Source organism: Dipodomys ordii, unplaced genomic scaffold, assembly GCF_000151885.1.
Source record: "Dipodomys ordii isolate 6190 unplaced genomic scaffold, Dord_2.0 Scaffold5, whole genome shotgun sequence".
NCBI classification, from domain to species: domain Eukaryota; kingdom Metazoa; phylum Chordata; class Mammalia; order Rodentia; family Heteromyidae; genus Dipodomys; species Dipodomys ordii.
Genome location: NW_012267221.1, coordinates 23,696,921 through 23,717,372, shown reverse-complemented (window position 1 = coordinate 23,717,372; position 20,452 = coordinate 23,696,921). Strand labels below are relative to the sequence as shown.

Here is a 20,452-nt window from a genome sequence, read left to right as displayed (position 1 = left end):
CTTTCTCCCTCCATTTCTGAGCCCCTTTTCCCCCCAAAAGGCAGAAAACATAAACAAGACCAAAAAAAATTGAAGAAACAAAACAAAAACCTTGTTTCCATTTCCTGGAATTTATTTCGATAAATATTATTTTAAATATTCAGAGGCATTGTGCCTCTAAGAATCTCCTCCTTTAGTCTCACTGTGTGAATGCCTAGAGTCCTGATACCATGTATTTTAGATCTGGCCTCCACGTATGAGAGAAAACATGCACCGTTTGTCTCTTTCAGCTTCATTTACCTCACTTAACATGATTTGTTCTAGGTCCAGCTATTTCACAACAGATGGCATAATATTTCTAGTGACTGTAAAATTCCATTGTGTGTAAGTACCACTCATTATTGTAGGGCACCTGGGCTGTTTTCATAACTTGGCTATTGTGGGTAGGGCAGCAGTGAACATGGATGTTCAATTGTCTTTATGGTATCCTTGCTTGTGATGGTCTGGGTAGATGCCCAAAAGTGCTATGACTGGGTTCTGGGGAAGATGTTTAGGGTGGTTGAACTAGTTTCCATTTCCACCACTAACAAACAGTATAGTAGGGTTCCTTTTCCCCCCAGATCCCCAACAGCATTGATTGTTCTAATTCTTGATGTTGGCCAATATAACTGGGATGAGATGGCATCTCAAAGTTGTTTTGATTTACATTTCCATTATGGCCACAGATGTTGATTATTTCCTCATGTGTTTCTTGCCATTCTCGCCTCTTCTGAGTCATAAGTCTTTCCATAGCTCCTTTGCCCATTTAGAAATTGGTTTATTAGTTTTGAGAGAAATTAATTTCTTTAGCTCCTTGTATGTTTTGAATATTAGGCCTTTGTTAGGTGTATTACTGGTAAAGATCTTCTCCCAGTCTGTTTGCTGTCTAGCTTATGTAATTACGTTTTTTGTTTTGTAGAAACTTAATTTTGATGTAATCCCATTTGTCAAGTTTTTCTCCTATCTACTATGTTCCTAGGACTCTTCAAAAAGTTTCTGCCTAAGTCTGCAAGTTCTGATGTTTTTTTCTACCCTTTGGCAGTAATTTCAAAGTTTCAGTTCTGAAGTAGAGGTTTTTGATCACTTTGAGTTGATACTTGTGCATGGTAACAAACAGGGAACAACTTTCTAGTTTTCTGCATATGAATACCAAGTTTTCCCAGCACCAGTTATTGAAGAGTCTATCTTTTTCCGCCATCATATATTTTGCTCCTTTATCAAATATCAGATAACAAAATATATGATTTTATTTCTGGGACTAAAAAGACTCAGAAATTCCATTGATTGTTAGGTCTATTTTTACCATGCTGTTTTTGTTACTATAGCTCTTGGTAGTAGTGCTTGAGGTTTGGGATTATGATAACCCCAGCATTGCTTTTTTTGGCTAGAATTGCTTTAGCTATTTGAGGTCTTTTGTCATTTTGGATTGTTTTCTCTCTAAAGAATGTCATTGGAGCCGGGCGCCGGTGGCTCACACCTGTAATCCTAGTTACTCAGGAGGCTGAGATCTGAGGATTGAGGTTCAGAGCCAGCCTGGGCAGGAAAGTCTTTGAGACTCTTATCTCTGTTAACCACCAGAAAACAGGAAGTGGCGCTGTGGCTCAAGTTACCGGTATAGTGCTTGCCTTGAGCTGAAGAGCTGGGGGACAACGCCCAGGCCCAGAGTTCAAGCCCCACGACCAACCAAAAAAATGTCATTGGGATTTTGATGGGGATTGCATTAAATTTGTAGGTCACTTTTGGCAGTATGGCCTTTTTCACAATATTTTACCTATCCATGAATGTGGAATGTCTTAACATTTCTTGATGTCATACTCAATTTCTTCAGATTTTTGTAGTCTTTACTATAAAGGTCTTTGGCTTCCTTGGTTTGGTTTTTGTTGTTGTTGAGGCTATTGCAAATGGAATTGTTTTCCTGATTTCCCTCTCTCTCTACTTGTACATTGTTGGTATACAAAAGGCTATTGATTTTTGTGGGTTAATTTTGTATCCTACTGCTTTGCCAGAATTATTGATCAGCTCCAGGGTTTTGGGGATGGAGTTTTTTGGGTCCTTTAGATATAAGATTATGTTGTCTGCAAATGTGAATCCCTTTAATGTCTTTTTTCTTGCCTTATTGCTCTGCCTAGGACTTCCAAAATTATATTGAAAATTTTCATGATTTAGTATGATGCCCTAGCCCGCACGCCACCCCCTTTTTTGTGTGTGTCTTTGATCTTAATACTCTTCTTTTTTTACAGTCATTCTACTCTTGTTACCCAGGCCTCCTTACTTTTTCCCTGAACATGATGAGCATGCATCCAGCTTGTTTTTCCTTTCTGTTTTGACCATGTTTTCTCCTTTAGGTTAAATGTCACCACGTTGGCAAAAACTATCTCTGAATATTCTAGAAAAAATAGTAACAAGTTCTTTTATTCCCCAAACACTTCAAATGCTGTGTAATTACTTGTTTGTCTCCTCCCAATTAAAAAGTAAGCCAAATAAAGGCATGACCTTTACTCTTTAAATGCTTTCTTTGTAGAGTTTAGGATAATGACTGACACATGACACCTACTTACATGTTTGTTTAGAATATAAAATTACAGACTTTCTGACTAGATTTATGCTTTTGGTGTCTTGTCTCTGTATAAAAAGGAACTACAGATGAAGTCATAATAAAATAAATTGGCCATAACAATTTGTGAGTTATCTGTAGAGTATCTGAAGATTATTTAGAATAACTTCTCCTTACACTGAAGCATAATATTCAGGAAATGAATGCAGCATGTGTATAGCAGAAAAACAAAACTACTATCCAAATCAAGAAGTATTCCCAGGAACCCAGACCTCTTTCTGTACCTTAGCATTACCCTTCTCAGAGTTAGGCCTTCAGTACTCTTCTGTCAACATAGAGTGGTCCTGTAGTTCCTCCATTTAAACACTTAATTTAATAGAATGGAATGGAAGGTAGAGCAATGCCTCATTTATCCCCTCCTACATGCATAGCCTCCCCTATTATCATATCAATTTGTTACACTTGATGAACCTATACTGACACAAAATTATCTTCCAAAGCTCATACTCTTAAGGTTCCCTCTTGATGATCCCCTCCCTCCTCTCCTTTCTTCCCTTCTTCCTTCTGCCTTCCCTCCCTCCCTCCCTCCCTCTTGGCAGAACAAGGGGAGTTGAACTTAGGGATTCTACTGCTTATTTCATGCCTCTCTAGTCAGTTTCTTAGTAATTTCTATCTAATTGAATGATGTCACCATCCTTCTGCCTAGGCAAGAATTCCATGTCTCCCCCCCCCCCCCCGTAGTTATTCTGATAAAAACCAAAGGTAATTTTAAAGTGTTTGAGAAAATTTGGGCTTATTTTTTATGCTTTTTGAAGAGTCTCACTATTTATTTGGGCAACCAACCTGCACTGCTGTCTCTTAGTTATGCTTCTCATGGGGTTGGAATGATAGGTACTTAACACCATGTTTGGCTTTTTATTTGTTGAGATGGGGGAAGGGGGCATCTCATGAATATCTTTTGCCTAGGCTGGCATGGAACTGTTATCCTTCCAATCTCTACCTCTAATAGCTAGGATCACAAGTGTTAGCCACTTGGCAATTTATATCTTCTAGTTTTATTTATTGTAAATTGTGGCATTATTAAGTGTATTTTATTTTTCATAGTGCTGGGGATTGAATCCAGGGTCTCACATACCTTCTACCACCGAACTATACCTCAGTAATGTATATTAGGTTCCATAAAGAAAAAATTGCAGGAATTGGTGTTTTACCATAAAGGGTTATATTCAGTGTTCTAAATTGTTTTGTTGTTTTTTTTTTAAGGTTTCTAGGGTGAGAAAACCCTTAGTTGATTGGTTCTTAGTTTCATTTAGGAAATGATGTAGTATTGGTTTGTAAATAAAAATGTTTGTGGAGAAATTGGTATAACTTGCTATATTCATACTTGCCATATCTATATTCATTTTTTAATTTCTGAGTCTGGTTTACAATAAAACTCAAATTATTAAGTGTCTTACATGTCTGTGTATCCTTCTTTAGTAATGTAGCCATTATACATATTTTAATAAAAATTGACATTAAAGCTTCCATTTGTAACACTTTTAAGTTACTTCCCTTTTCCTTTAGTTTCCTTTAGTACAACAGATAGAATAGATGTAATTGTGAGAGAGTAAAGGCCTTAGACTTTCGTCCAGTCTGTATTGGTTATTGTACTTGAGTAATTGAACATCTATTATTGAAGTTTCACTTACTGAGTCCTTTAAAATGTAAGCTCTCTTGCTTAGCCAAAAGAGGGTTTAATTCCTTCTTTTGCTTAATCTTTTATTTAGAATAAAACCTAAATATTGTTTTCAGAAGGAACGAAACCATAATGATACGCCCTACAATAGGTGATACTATGACTTTTTTACATAATAAGTACTTGAGATTCAGATTTATGTTATCTCTCAAAACCATTGGGCTGCTTCTCATCTGTTTTGTTCTGTTTTTTTCTTTAGACATAAGGATCAAGGAAGAAGAACCTGATCCTGAAGAGTGGCAGCTCAGTGGTGATTCTACATTGAATACCAATGATCTTACACACTTAAGAGTACAAGTGGTAGATGAAGAAGGGGACCAACAACATCAAGAAGGAAAAAGACTTCGGAGGGTAGCTTGTACCTGTCCCAACTGTAAAGAAGGTGGTGGGAGGTATGTACACATAAACCATACTTTTAATTTTTTTTGAAGAGGTAATATTCTAATGTTTTAAAGTATTGCATGGGAAATTATTACATGATCCCTTTGTATGTGTGTATGAGTGTGGCAGAAGTTAGAAGACAAAATATTTTGCAGTTCTACTTTCTGATCTAAATGCCTATTAAAACTAAAATTGGGTGTTTTATTTAAAAAAAACAAAATCATAAAACATGTGGAATTATACAGGCCCACTTCAAAAATCAGCCTGTTTTGCAAATTAGCAATGGGTTTTGTCTAAATAAAGATAAAAACCTTGACTTGAGAATAGCAGTTATTTAAAAGTGTAGTTTATGGAGAAATGGGAGAAAATCTTCAAGGATAGAGCAAAAAAAATTGGCATTATAGTATTGCAACTTGTTTTTGAAAGTACAGAGAAATAATGTGACAGGAATAAATTAAAAATGATCAGTAAGTATGTTAAATGTGGACAAATTAAGCTTACAAGACTCTCCTGAGATTATATATATATTTTTAAACCTCAAAATCTATCCCAGTGTTAATGAGAAACAACTCAAATAATTTTGCATAGTAATGTTGGCAATGAGAAGTGACAAAAAAATTATTAGGCAACTGTTGATAAAACGAATGGCAGCAGTGTTAATATCAGGCAAGGTAGGTCTATAGTGAAAAGCATCAAATGAACAAATAGGAAAATATTGTTGACAATACGAAATTTCCATCAAGACAGTTTAATAGTTATATAACTCACCTTTCTGAAACACCTTTGAATAAAATGAGAACTCTAAAGCCAGATTAACCAAATCTCTGGTCACAGTGGAAGGCATTCTCATACACTAAATATGATAAACAATATAAGCATTATATGCAAATACACAGTTGATAAGCATGATTATCTTACTGCTTTTAAGTTTGTCTTAGTTGCTGATTTTCACATTGGCTAGACAATTTGCAGTAATAGCTAATAACTTTTAACATTAAGAATTTCCTGTTTGCAGAGTAACACCTAGACACATAGATTGAATCACTTAGAAGAACACACACTACTGAGATTTGGATTCAATTATGGAAGAGTTTTAACCAGAAATACTGTACTAATTGCCAGTAAACCTGCTTTTGCCATCTATCTGATCCTTAAGATTATTTGTAATTATTATCATCAGCTGTTTAAATTTGGAACTTGACTAGGCAGCAACTCTTCTGAAACTTACTCTCATTTTAGAGGAGTTGTTAAGATAAATTAGTTATGTAGGTCAAATCTAATTGAAAGCCAGAGACTGGCCTTTGTTTTACTTCTTGTTTAAAATAAAAACATTAATATTTGTTTGAAATCTAATACCTCTAGAAATACAGTGATTATACAAGAATGACTTTTAAACACACCAAATTCCTACCCCACCTCATGGTCACTACTATAACATTTTTATATATATCTTTCCAGGCATTACATGTATTTTAAAGTAGAAGAGTCATCTTATTGTCACTGTGAACATTTCTTTCCTTGGTTTGAAAATTTATGTAATCATATTTCCAAGTCTAGTCTGTCATTTCTTTTGGCAGTGTAATTTTTATTGTGCATGGAGACATAATTATCTCTTTGGTGGAGACTTACTAGAATTATTGTATATCCTTGCACATTTGTCTGCTTATCTCATCAGTATCATTTGGCAGACATGGAGTTGCTAAGGATTTGTCTGCAGAAAGGTTATATTGCTTTCTGTATCAGAGTATCTGCTTTCCCATATGCTGATCATCTATGGATTTTCATCATTTTTTCTTTTAACATTTGAAGTTTGATAGGCAAAAAAGGTGTGAGGAGGTTATAACTCAATGTTTTGTTTAGTGTATACTTATTTTTACACTGTCCTTGTGTGTTTAAGGGTGGCATGTTACCACTTTATTCGAGCCACAGCTCCTCTTCTGGTTTTGGGGGTTAATTGGAGATAAGAGTCTTACAGACTTTGCTGCCTGGGCTAGCTTTGAACTGCAATCCTCAGATCTCAGCCCCCTGAGTAGCTAGATTACAGGGGTCAGCCACCAGCACCCTACTGTTTAGTGTATTTTAAAATTACTTGGTAAGGTTCAACGTAATTTTGGTATACTGTTTTATCATTTAATTTTTTATTTATTTGTCTTTTGTGAATATGTTAATTTCTTTGTTAATGTCTTATGTGCAGATTTTTCCCAGTTTTATATTGTCTTCAAGTTTATCTCAGTGATATGAAAAAATGTGTTTTTATATCAGTAAAGGAATTCTATCACTTAAGAGTTTACAAACATTTTTAACATAACATTTTCAAGTTGGTCAGTTTTCCTTTTATTGTATGCCTTATTATCATACTATTAAAAGTAATTTCTCTTGGGAACATAACTCAGTGATAGATTTGAGTCTCTGAAAGGAAAACCTAAAAACAAACGTTAGATTCCCTGGGTATGTTGGCACAGATGTGTTAATTTTAATACTTGAGAGGTAGAGGCAGTAGGATCTTGAGTTCAAGACCCATCTAAGTCACAGAAGGATCTATGTTTAAAAAAAAAATTATCTCTATCCTAAGAATCAGAAAAAATACTGTTTTTTCTTTAGAACTTTCTTTTAAAAATAGCTTATTCTAATAAAGTTAGAATAAAAATATTCTATGTAATAAAGGAGATAAGTTTTGGGGGGATGGTAATGGGATTTGAAGTCTGAGTCTGCTTGGTACACAAGTATTCTACTTGTGCCATGTCTCCAACCCTTTTAGCTTTCATTAATTTTTTTTTAATACCTTATCTTTTTTGCCTGGGCCAGCCTGAACTATGAGCCTCCTTTTTATGCTTTCTAGGTGTCTGGGATGACAGACAAATGCCATTGTTGGTTGACAAAAGGTCTCTCAGATTTTTTTCCCCCAGACTGGCTTAAAACCATGATCCTCCTAATCTCAGCCTTCCAGGTAGCTAGCATTACAGGTGTCAGTCACCTTGCCTGGGTAAAAGTAAGGATCTTAATAAAATATAATACTGTTTCTTAGAGCTCATTTGAGCAGCTGGTTTGTACAGTAGGGAAGGGACACTGTTATAAATCACAGTTTTTGCAACTAATTTAGAAGCATTGACATATATAGGAAATAAAAAACATTCCAGTATTAGGCAAAGATGGAGAGAGATGACATTTAGATTTTTAAAAAATATAATCTCGGCCTGCTTACTTTTGGCCTTTTTACTTTAACCATGTTCTTAACACACATAGGAATGATACCATTTTCAGGGAACTAATTTTATTCATGTCTATAATACTCTTTCTGGCTTTTAGAGAAGATGTTAAAGAAAATATTAACTGTTCATTAACTGTTCATTTAAGTCAGTATTTACTAAGGAGAAACAACCTTCAGACTATACTGTAGCAGTAGAAATGATAGAAAGTAAAATAAATCTAAAGGCATTAGCTTTTGTAGGGTTTATGTGGATTAATCCATATTTTGTAAACTACTATGTAAAATCTGTTTTATCAGAATTTTATTTTATATCTTGCTCCTTGCATTTTAAGCAAGAGTCTGGATTTTATTATCTTTTCTTCTCTACCCAGAATTTAGTTTTATTTATTCTTTGTCACTTATTTTGTCATTCCTAAATTATTGGGACCTGGTTAGGAACTCAGAAATAGAAAGTTAAAATGATTAGTTTTTTTTTTTTTTTTAGTTTATATAATAGGCATTAGTGGTGTGATTATTTGTTAAATCAAGAAGAAAACATGATTAAATCTTTTGCCTGAAGTTTTTTGAGAAATTGACTTCAGTTCTTAGCATGTCTATATCTTGTCTTGAATTGGATTTCCTTTTTAAGTAGGTGTTCTTTATATAGTATTTGTGTACAACCCTATGTTTTTCTTTGATGTACATCCCATTTTCAATGAATATTTCTCACTGCTATTACCTTCCTTTTTGTTTACATGATTAAATTGAAAATACCTTTCTCTAGAAGCTTCTTGGTCCTTTGAGGACACAGGTTTGTGATCTGTTGCTGTTAATTTGTTACAGTCTTATATTTGAGCTAATTTTTGCTAGGGTTTGTTGTGCAAGAGCACTTTTGAGGTTAAGAAAGCATATTGATTCACCTGTTGGTGGTAACCTTAGAGGTGAGGCAAGAAGTTATTGAGCCTATGAGTGAACTGAATTGGGTTTCTTGTGAAATTGCTATGGTGAACGCAATATGTAAAATTGATTTGTACACTTGTAGCCACAAATATTGCTCTTTTCTTGAGACCACTCAAGATTAAAGCAAAGTTTTAGAAGCTAAATTAAATGGAAACAAGACTTTGGCATTACATGTGAGCCAGAAATACCTGTTTTACTCAACTTTGCTCTTTGAAGAGACTTATGGAAATTGGGGGTGGACTGGAGCAGAAATTAGTGAATTGTGTTAGATTATGACATCCTTGCCCTTGAGACAACAGCATGACTCCTCCTTGTCTTTACTTATGCTATTCCTCTGCCTGGAATGCCTTCCCTCCTTTCTATCTAAATTCTACCCACCTCCTCCACGAAGCCTTCTCTAACTACTGGAGTCCACATTGATGTCTCCCTGTTCAGAACACCTATGGCATCTAACAGCCAGCACTGCACCGTTTAGCACTGTTTGTCCTATGGCAATTTCACATGCTACTGAGTGTGAGTACATTGAAATATAATGTGGGGGAATATGCATTTTTTTAGTAAAATTTGGAAAACAGGTGTATTATATACAGAAAGATTTAGAAGCTGTGCAACGTTTATAGGCTCCATCTTGACTGAGAGATTGGGGGTGGAAGGCATTTGGGGTGGGGGTTAGATGTAAGAAACATTGTAAATTTATGCAATGTGATTTTGTAATTGTGTTCAAAATGCCATGTTTTTAGAAAACTTTAAATCAGTAACATAATTTTTATTTTTTAAAGAAGCAGTGCTTTTTTGGGGAAAAATTTAGAAGCTGACTGAAAAATAGTGTCTTTTTTTTAAAGTATATAATTTTCAAATATCACCTTGGGAATAAAAAACATTTTCTTCTTGCTTAGGCTAAGATGCCTCTGTTCACCCATCTAAGCATGTCTCAAATTCTCTGTATCAAATACTTAAATGCAATGTCAAATTTTGCCATGTGGAAAAAATGGTATTTGTTATATCTGTTTGTGCAAAATTCTGGATATATTTGTAAGATTTGCAGGTGTATTTTAACTGTAAAGATAATGTCAAAATCATTATGATTTATATTTGTTTGTGGAATGCTAAAGATTAAGACCATCTAATTAGATTGAAAACATAAAAATCTCCCGAGTCAGTATATATTCAGTATATAATTACTTAAATATTTGAGTGAATATGCTTCCATCATGTTAAAGTCTGTTTAAGCTGTTGGGCCTACCTTTTAATTGTACCTGCAGACAGCTATGTATATATATGAATACGTATATGAATATATGCATATATATCCTCTTTGCGTTATAAATTTTACAATTATCTGACACGACTTTGAATAAAGACTTGTCCTACTATTAACTTAAGTTGAATTGGTTCTTTACATAGTATTTGTGAATGGTTCTGATGGAAAAGTAAATAACTTCATTATACATTTTTTGTTTCAAATGTCCTTTAAATTATATAATTCTTAAGCATATAAAGCTGGACAGCAATCACTAATTCTGGGGTAAAATTAATTCTGGGGTAAAACTTACATGCTTGAAATAAATTTTCTTATAAATAGACTTAAAATGACCTTGATTTCTGATGGACGTCATGGTGATATGTTGTGTTTGAATATATAAGCAATGTCCATTTGAATACTTTTATGTAAGTGTATATTCTTTGTGTGTTTTTTAGAGGTACCAATCTTGGGAAAAAGAAGCAACACATTTGTCACATACCAGGATGTGGTAAAGTCTATGGAAAAACCTCACATCTGAGAGCGCATCTGCGTTGGCATTCTGGAGAGCGCCCTTTTATATGCAACTGGATGTTCTGTGGTAAAAGATTTACTCGAAGTGATGAATTGCAGAGGCACCGAAGAACCCATACAGGTTACTAACACTTTTATGTTGATTTGTTTTCTTGTATTTATTTATTTTTGGTGGGTGCTAGAGATTAAGTTTGGGGCCTTATGTGTACATGTGTGTGGTCATTTGTGACTCTGTCCATCTGTTTATTTTGCTTACATTTTAAATTGCTTTTACTTTGATCCATCCTATTCTTTTTTTCTACCATAACACAAAGCATAGTCCTGATAAATTTTGGTATTTCATCTTTTCTATTTGTAGTATCTATAAAGGAAAGACATTTCATGGAAGCATTGTTGTTGTCAACATTACACTTTTCATTATTTTTACCCAGTGTTATATAACCAAACTGAATCTAACCTAATATAATTTGATGATAGTTTTCTCCTTTTAACATGTAAAGTGAAGTGATCAAAGTGCTCATATGTTTATGTTCAACAACATGTAAAGTGAAGTGATCAAAGTGCTCATACATTTATGTTCAACATTGAAAAAAAAGCATGATGAAATAGAGAACAACATGGATTTTGAGGTCTCCCGTATCTGTATTTCAGTTCAAGTTCTTAATTAGGTTAACCAAATAAATTGTATCTGATACTGTTTCATACCTCTTAGTTTGACTTTAAATATTGCACAACTATTTTATAGAGTATGGAACAGTACTAGACACTCTACTAGTTTAGTTCTTCCCATTTTATCAGGTAGCTAGACAGATGAGATTAACTTCTTGAAAACCAACAATAAGAAACTGGATAATAAAAAGATTTTGTGTTACAAATTATGTTGTACAAAATGTACTTTTATTTAGATCTAGGAGATAATATTGCTTGGAATAATAAGGCATCTTGGGTAGTGAACTGGAAGGTAAGGCCTTCTAACAGAATTCTCAGTACAGTTTGATCAGTAGGGTATAAAAAAGAATAATATGCTGATCACTTGTAATACTATCTACTCAGGGGGCTGAGATTTGAAATCACAATTTGAAGCCACCCTGGGCAGACAAAGAGATTCTTATCTAATTCATTAGCAAAAAGCCAGAAGTGGAGGTATAGTTCTAGCGGTAGAGTGTCAGCTGTGAGTGGAAAAGGCATGGAGTCAAACTTAGGCCCAGGTTCTCCCTCTACTCCCTAAGGGAATATGTAAGAGAGAGGGGGACAGAGACTCTAGTCAGGTAAGTGTGAGTTACTCTATAAACCCAAATGAGTACTGGATTAAAGGAGGTGTCTGTAAACAGCATTTTTTAGGGCTTTCACACATTACATGCATACATCTTTATAAGTCTAGAATATAAGAATTCCCAATCTTATTTGATCGTGGTCATTTTTTTTTTAATTGAGCATTGTTTAAAACTGATGTTCCAAAAGAATGTTGGGAATGGTGGTATGTTGATAGAAATGGGAGGCCATTTTGTGATGGCAGTGACATGAACAAAAAGTGAGATATACATAGCCCTGCTAAATAGGACTCAGGCATATTGTAGAGATAATTTGTAAATTAGGCCCAGAAACCTCTAAGCTATTGGTAATCTGTAAATTAGCCTTAGAATCTCATACCATTTGGTACAAAAGTAAAATTCTGTAATGTAATAAAATTGTATGTCTTAGAAAAATGATTCTGACATTGATTGATTGGAGATGGTAAAACTAGGATGTCAGTGGGTCAGGTAGGAGGGCTTACTCAAACCTTCCTAAAATAGAGTAAACTTCCTGAGGTAAAAAATGTTCCTTAGGATTCTTGATAGTTCTCTGGATTTAAGTTGGCCTTTTGCCTTCACTTGAATAGTGCTCTTGCATAGTAGGTCTTAGACATAATAAGTTCAGTCTCCTTTTCTTTTCTTTTCTTTTCTTTCTTTTCTTTTGCCAGTCCTGGGTCTTGAACTCCAGGCCTGAGTATTATCTTTGAGTTTCTTTTGCTCAAGGCTAGTGCTCTACCACTTGAGCCACATGCCATTTGCAGCCTTTGTTGTTTATGTGGTACCGAGGAATCAAATCCAGAGCTTCATGCATTGTAGGCAAGCACTCTATACCATTAAGTCACATTCCCAGCCCTCAGTCTCATTTTTAAAAATGTGAGATAGGCTGTGGCTCAGGAGGAAGAGTATTTGCCTACCAGAAAGGTTGGTACCATACTTGCAGTTTTTTAGACTGTGAATTCAGGTAGTAATGAATGAATATCTATAGGTGAAAACAAAGACATATGCTCAGGAGGTTTAATAAGATTAGTTCCAAGAATAATGAAGATGACTTGGCATCCTGATTTCAACTAAATAACCAAGTCCAGTACTCATTTGGGTTATCAAAACATCAACATGCCTAAGTTTACATTGTTGGAACTAATCTTATAGAACCTCTGGAGTTTGTCTTTACTTAAATCTGTAAATACTCTGTCATTACTTGAATTTATATTTGAAGAGTTAAAAGTTCAGTATTATGAATATGACATATTGCTTAAAGAATGTACTTTAGACTTTAAAGAGGTGTTACAAGCAGTGTGATGATGTCTTATGCCTAATAATTCTAGCTACTCAGGAGACTGAGATCTGAGGATCATGATTCAAAGCCAGCCTAGACAGAAATCTCTGTGAGACTCTTATCTCCAATTAGCCACCCCAAAAAGCTGAAAGTGGAGCTGTGACTCAAGTGCTAGAGCCCTAGCTTTGAGTGGAAAACCTAAGAGACAGTACCAGCACCCAGGCCCTGAGTTAAAACCCAGTAACTGAAGGGAAGGAGGGAGGGAGGGCAGGAGATAGAGACAGACAAATGGATGTATGTTACAGATAGTTTTTAATCTCATATCTTTTTTTTTAAAGCAGATAAAACAAATTTCTTTGAAAGTGAAATTGTTTGGAATGGAGCCTTCTTTGAGGGAGAAGTCTTTTCTGAGGGTAGTTTTTTTTTTTTTTTTTTAAATAGTACAGGCTTCCTCCCTTGTCTCCTTCCTTGAGTTTTGTGTGATTGATGGTTTGTGCATGCTCCACCCTAGATCTTTATTGGGCATTATGGGAAGAAGTGTTTGAGCAGGGGTCCTAACTGATATCCCCCCCCCCCTTCTCTCTGTCTCTGATGGGGCTTGAATGCAGGGTCTGGGCACTGTAACTGAGCTCTTGAGCTCAAGGCTATCACTTGAGCCACAGCACCCCTTCCGGTTTTCTGGTGGCTAATTGGAGATGAGTCTCACAGACTTTCCTGCCCCGGCTGGCTTTGAACTGTGATCCCCAGATCTCAGCTTCCTGAGTAGCTAGGATTACAGGTGTGAGCCACCAGCAACTGGCTGTAACTGGTATCTTTTTTTAAAATATATTTTTATTGTGAAATTACTGTACAGAGGGGTTACAATTACGTGGGTAAGATAATGAGCACATTTCTTATCAAGCATTGTAACCTCCTGCTTTGTTTCCCCTTCCCATCCCTTCATATCCTCCCCCCTCCCATCCCCCCCAGCAAAGTTGTAAAGTTCGTTTTTCGATATAATGACTTGTACATCTCATTGTTGCAATGGGTCCTCCTGTATCCCTGTTTTAACAATTTGTTTTTTCCCTTCCCCTCCACATATACCAACATCATATATAGTGAAAGCAGGGGTTGTACCATGGGAGAGGAACATACAAGGCAACAAAGACATAATCTTATAAATATGTTAGAAACAATCACATGAAAGATATCTCTCTCTCTCTCTCTCTCTCTCTCTCTCTCTCTCTCTCTCTCTCTCTCTCTCTCGTGGGGCTTGAGCTCTAGGCCTGGGAGCTGTCCCTGAACAATTCAGCTCAAGGCTCATGTTCTACCACTTGAGCCATCACGCCACTTCTAGTTTTCTGGTGCCTTTTTTTTTTTTTCATTGTGATTACATGATTACATAATTTCCCAAATTTCACAGTATTGTGGAATAATGATGCTCATTTAAAGTCACAAGCTCATTCTAACTTTCCTAGAGCAAATTGTCTATCACGGTCTATAACATATAACGGTGTACACGTATACACCATACATGTGATCAGCAGCATGGGGATATTTAGTAGTGGTTTGACCAGATGAGTGGAAGTTCTTTGTTTCTTAAGTCCTGTTAATTTTGTTGTATCACCTAACATTTTGGATTTAACATCCACTTATCAGGGAGACCATGTACCGTTTGTCTCTTTGCTCTTGGCTTACCTCGCTCAACATGATTTCTTCTAGCTCCATCCATTTCCCTGAAAATGCCATTATTTTGTCCTTTCTAATGGCTGCATAATATTCCATTGTGTATAGATACCACAATTTTTGGATCTATTCATCTGTGGTGGGGCATCTGGGTTGTTTCCATATCCTAGCTATTGTGAACAGTGCTGCAATAAACATGGAGGTGCATGTGTCCTAGTATATTGGGTCTTTGTTGTTCAGGGTAGATGCCTAGAAGTGGTATGACTGGGTCGTAAGGGAGGTCAATCTTTAGCTTTCTGAGGACCCTCCAGACTGCTTTCCAAAGTGGTTGTATAAGTGTACATTCCCACCAGCAGTGTAATAGGGTTCCTCTTTCTCCACATCCCCTCCAGCATTTGTCGTTGGCTGATTTGTGGATGTGGGACATTCTGACTGGGGTAAGGTGGTATCTCAGGGTTGTCTTTATTTGCATTTCCTTCACAACCAGGGATGATGAACATTTCCTCATGTGTTTCTTGCCATTTTTATTTCTTCATCTGAGAAGTCCCTCTTTAGTTCCCTTGCTCATTTAGTAATTGGTTTGTTAGGTTTGGGAGGGATTAGTTTCTTGAGTTCCCTGTATATACAGGATGTTAACCCCTTGTCTGATATATTGCTGGTAAATATTTTTTCCCAATTAGTTGGTTGTCTTTCTAGCTTGGTTGCGATAGCTTTATCTGTGCAGAAGCTTTTTATTTTAAGGTAGTCCCATTTGTCGAGTCTCTCTCCAATTTGTTGTGACCCTGGGACTCTGTTCAGGAAGTTCCTTCCTGTGCCTATTTTACTGGTATCTTTTAATGGAAGTTTCAAACCAAATTTAGCATGAAATAGTAAAGTCTTATTTGGAAATTAGTATGTCATAGTATATATGTAAGGATTTTTTTTCATCAAAAAGTAAAAATGAGACATTTTGAAGAAAACTATTTTGTTAGAGAAAACTTGAAGGGAGCAGCTAATGAAACATGTGGTTTGGGGGCTGGAAAGGTGGCTCAGTGGTAGAACGCTTGCCTTGCATGCCTGAGGCCCTGGGTTCGATTCCTCAGCACCACATAAGCAAAAAGAAAAAAGCCAGAAGTGGCGCTGTGGCTTAAGTGGTAGAGTGCTAGCCTTGAGCTGAAGAGCTGAGGGACAGCGCCCAGGCCCAGAGTTCAGGCCCCACGACTGGACCCCCCCCAAAAAAAAAAATTAAAAGAAAAAACATGCAGTTTTAATTGTAGGTCCCTGCCCCTCAGTTGTTAATGTTGGCTTGTTTTCTGTTTTTTAACAGGTGAGAAGAAATTTGTTTGTCCAGAATGTTCAAAACGCTTTATGAGAAGTGACCACCTTGCCAAACATATTAAAACACATCAGAATAAAAAAGTTATTCATTCTAGCAGTACAGTGCTGGCATCTGTGGAAGCTGGAAGAGATGATACTTTGATTACTACAGGAGGAACAACACTTATCCTTGCAAATATTCAACAAGGTTCTGTTTCAGGGATAGGAACTGTTAATACTTCTGCCACCAGCAATCAAGATATCCTTACCAACACTGAAATACCTTTACAACTTGTCACAGTTTCTGGAAATGAGACAATGGAGTAAATATTACACAAATACTTATTCATTGTGGTTATTTTTATACAGTAGTGAGAAGAATATTGTTCCTAAGTTCTTAGATATCTTTTTATTGATGTGCAAAAATTTTTGGATTGACAGTAACTTGGTTATACATGACACTGAAATGCCTTACTTTGTATGATATTCCATAGTATATTAAAAATGGTAAAATTGCATGGGTTTTGTAGGTACTTTTGGAATCTAGAAGAAATGAAATTTTACCAAGTTATATAAAGAGAAAATTGAATTTAACAATGCGAATGGTAGTCTAACCAAATGCATCAATCCTGTGTGGTTTAGTGTAAAAATGAGAACATGTTGGTATTTATCTATTGTAAGATAAAAAGTTGATGGGTGAAAGAAATCATGTTATGATAAAAAATTTTGTAATTTTCTTGATGACTGGAATTTTTATTATGCATAACTGACAAATCAAGTTTCCAAGCAAATGTTACATAGTGTAGGCTTTACTTAGCTTATCAATTTGTCATTTTGAAGCTAATTATTTTAATTAGGTTAACTATGTACAATATTTTAAGCATTACTCTTGTAAGATTTTGAAAACTACATTTTAACATGGAACTCTAGGGATAGTCACCTTTTAAATCCTGTTGAAAAGCCATGTTTAAGATTTAATTTGCCAAAATAATGTCTTGTTTAATATTCTTTCAATAATGAAGTTGGGCAATATAACCAATGTTTAAAAAACTTTCAAATGTATAGGTTGAGGCATTTGGGTGGTAAGGAAATGTTAAGTGAATTATCCCTTTTCTTGAATATTGGAGGACCAAAAATGAGGTGTATTGCGTCTTAGCAGTGATTTTTTTAATCCAATCTTGTTTCCAAAAACCATGTCTGCCAGGGCCTTAAAAGCCATCATGTAAATTACCAGTGAAGTATAACATATGCAACACATAACAAAATCACTTCCATAGTGACGATACTCCAAACATATGGATATTAGTCATAGAAAACTAGAGGTTTTATGATATTTTTTAAGCCTTTTTTTTGTCTAGGTAGTCAGTCTGCACTTAAATATCAACCATTTTCCTTTTTTTTTGCTTGTTCCCTTAAAATTTATATGTATCCAATACATTAATTGAGAAAGGTATGTTTTTTATTACGCTATATTTTCTTTTTATTTTTTAATTATTGTTTATATTTTCAATTAAAAGTGTACAAAATAAAGTTACATTGCTGGTCTTGTAAGAGCTATACAATTTTCCTAAATGTATACCTACCTATAACTGCAGCAGTTCACCTATTTCAGAAATTTGGAATTCTGTTCATTTGTTTAAGACCACCTCAAATTTAAAGGCTACCTTATTGTACGTTTAAAGTGTATTATAACAGTGTGGTAGTTAATAAAACACTATTTTTTTTTCTTTTGAGTTTGTTGTATTCCTATGTATTTACAGTATTTCAGTGATATGGGCAAGAAAATCGGGTTTCTTTTTCTTAAAGCCTTTTCAGAGTCTTGATTTCAGACACTAAAATTTTAAACAAGTCTATTTAAAATGAGATATGTAGAGGTACTGGCAATTTTACTTTTCATTTAAAAATGAATTTATTAAGTATAACTTAAAACATGTTAATTCCTTTTTATATTGATTCATAACAATTTTATCAATAGTATCTAGCAAACATTATTGCTTTTTCTTTTAAAGTACCATAAAGCATTTTGATTGATCATAAACCTGAATTTATGTAAGTACTTCTAACAGTCTTAAAATAAGCTTTGATAAACATGGCAGGTAGGAATATATATGGTATTTGTCTAATGGTAAAGGCAGGGTAAGAAGGAAGGAGAAAAATAGCAAGTTGCTCTTTTTCCACACATGTAGTGGTGGTATATTGTCTGTTACTAGTCCCAGCGTAGTACATGTATATGTCCACTCCATGTGTTCCTATAGACAGGAAGTTTTCTAAGAGTAAGACTTAAGTTTGTTGTATGGAAGTGGATGCATTTCTTGGAATTAAAGAAATGGATTAATGGAATGTATGATTTTGAAGTTATCAGGATTAGGATTTGAATCTTAAAATTCCCTTAGGTAATTCTTAATTTTTTTTTTAATTTAAGATTGCAGAAAGAATTGCATGAAGTTGTTCACTTGTAGCAGAAGATAATCCTTTTAGAGTAATAGATTGTTTTGAGTAATACCGAAAAGTTACACTGTTTATAGCATACTTTTGATCCCAGGAATTTATTATCATAGTTTAGAGAATGCAATGAACTATATAGTCATGAAATTAACTTTTTAGATTTTGTGAATGTATTAGAGAATAGAATATATTGTACTAGGAACATGTTAGTGAATGTTAGATCACTTACTTAAGTTGAAGCATTAAACCTTAAGTCTAAGCTGTTTTAAATATTTCTATTTCTATGTTTTTAAAAGGTTGAATAATATTTGAATAATTACTCTGAAGTCAGTTTTTTCCTAGGAATGAAATCTGTGTAGGTGTATATGAATTAGTATTTTTCATTGTACACCATTTAATAGTTTTGTCTGTTTTTGTGATGGCTAGAGTTACTGCATTACCAGTAATATTCATAAGCAGGTAATTACTGTTTCATCAAGTAGAGGCCATCCTCTATGCCTCAAGGAAAATGTCACTTAAGAAAAATTCATCTGAGGGCTGGGAAGGTAGCTCAGTGGTAAAGCACTTGCCTTGCATGCATGAGGCCCTGGGTTCGATTCCTCAGCACCACATAAGCAAAAGAAAAAAAGCCTGAAGTGGCACTGTGGCTCAAGTGGTAGAGCGCTAGCCTTGAGCTGAAGAGCTGAGGGATAGTGCCCAGGCCCAGAGTTCAGGCCCCATGACCGGACTCCCCCCCCCCCCCCCCCCCGAAAAAGAAAAGAAAAATTCATCTAAGCCAGGCAGGTGGCTGGTCACTCACCTGTAATCCTAGCTTCTTGGGAGGCTGAGATCTGAGAATTGAGGGTCAGAGCCAGACTAGGCAGGAAAATCTGTGATACTCATCTCAACTTAGTCATCAGAAAATCAGAAGTGGCACTGTGGATCAAAGTGGTAGAGCTCTAGCCTTGAGCAAAAAGAGTTGATGGGCAAGGCCCAGGTCCAGAGTTGAAGACTCAAAGAACAGTTTGTCTTATGTAGATGTATACTTAATGATTTTAAAAAGTGATTAAGTTGCCAAAAAACACAAACTTTTTAAAAAAAATATATCTATTGCACAGTTGCCATCTAAATAACTGACCTGGAGGATAGTGAAAATACTTCATGCATTTTAAAATGCAGGTATGATAACAATGAATGACATACTGTGAAAATCCAATGTTGGGAAAATGCTGGGAAGCACTTTGAAAGCCCAGATATGTGGCACACACTTGCAATCTCAGCCATAGCTGAGCACTGAAATACATGAGTGGGTCCAGCTAGGTAGGAAGCAAAAGGTTCCAGTCCAGCCTGGACCAAGCCAAAGACCAGAGAGACCTTATTCAAAAATAATGAAAATAAAAAGGACTGGGGGATGTGGTGAAGTGGCACTTTAAAAAGTCCAAACATACCTAATCACATTTTTTCCTTCTATAGAATTGTGTGTGTGTGTTTGTGTGCCTCTTCAGTGTCTCTGATAAACCCACCTCTAACCTCACCATTCTGAGTACTAAGTCTTGTGTGACTGAGCACAAAACAAATCAGTTTATTTGGAACAGAATTTGATACTTTTAGTGAACTTTATTGTTGAAGATGATTCTTGCCTTGTTTATAAAAATTTGCATGTAATCAAATATGTGATAGTAATAATCACAGATACCAACTGCTGGAGAAAGAAGGGAAGAGTTCTGTGTGGGATGTCTGAGAAAATTAGGCATTAGAAATAGTATTGGTAGACAATAAGGGATTTGTGAGGGTTGTGTGGAAGAAGGTAATTTTATCAGATTCCTTGTCTTGGTGTCATGGGGCTTCACAGAAAAGCTCAGTTTCTTCAAGTCCAGAGTTTTTGAA

At 35.3% G+C, this 20,452-nt stretch overlaps 1 protein-coding gene across 1 annotated transcript in view; it reads left to right on the top strand.

Annotated features, from left to right (window-relative positions):
• Sp3 (Sp3 transcription factor) overlaps positions 1-17,874 on the top strand; it is a 57,590-nt gene extending 39,716 nt beyond the window's left edge. The window contains exons 4-6 of the mRNA XM_013029207.1: positions 4,510-4,702; positions 10,537-10,733; positions 16,152-17,874. Coding sequence (XP_012884661.1) covers positions 4,510-4,702; positions 10,537-10,733; positions 16,152-16,468 — 707 coding nt within the window. The 3' untranslated portion in view covers positions 16,469-17,874. The remainder of the gene's footprint in view (positions 1-4,509; positions 4,703-10,536; positions 10,734-16,151) is intronic.
• Positions 17,875-20,452: the final 2,578 nt, after the last annotated feature.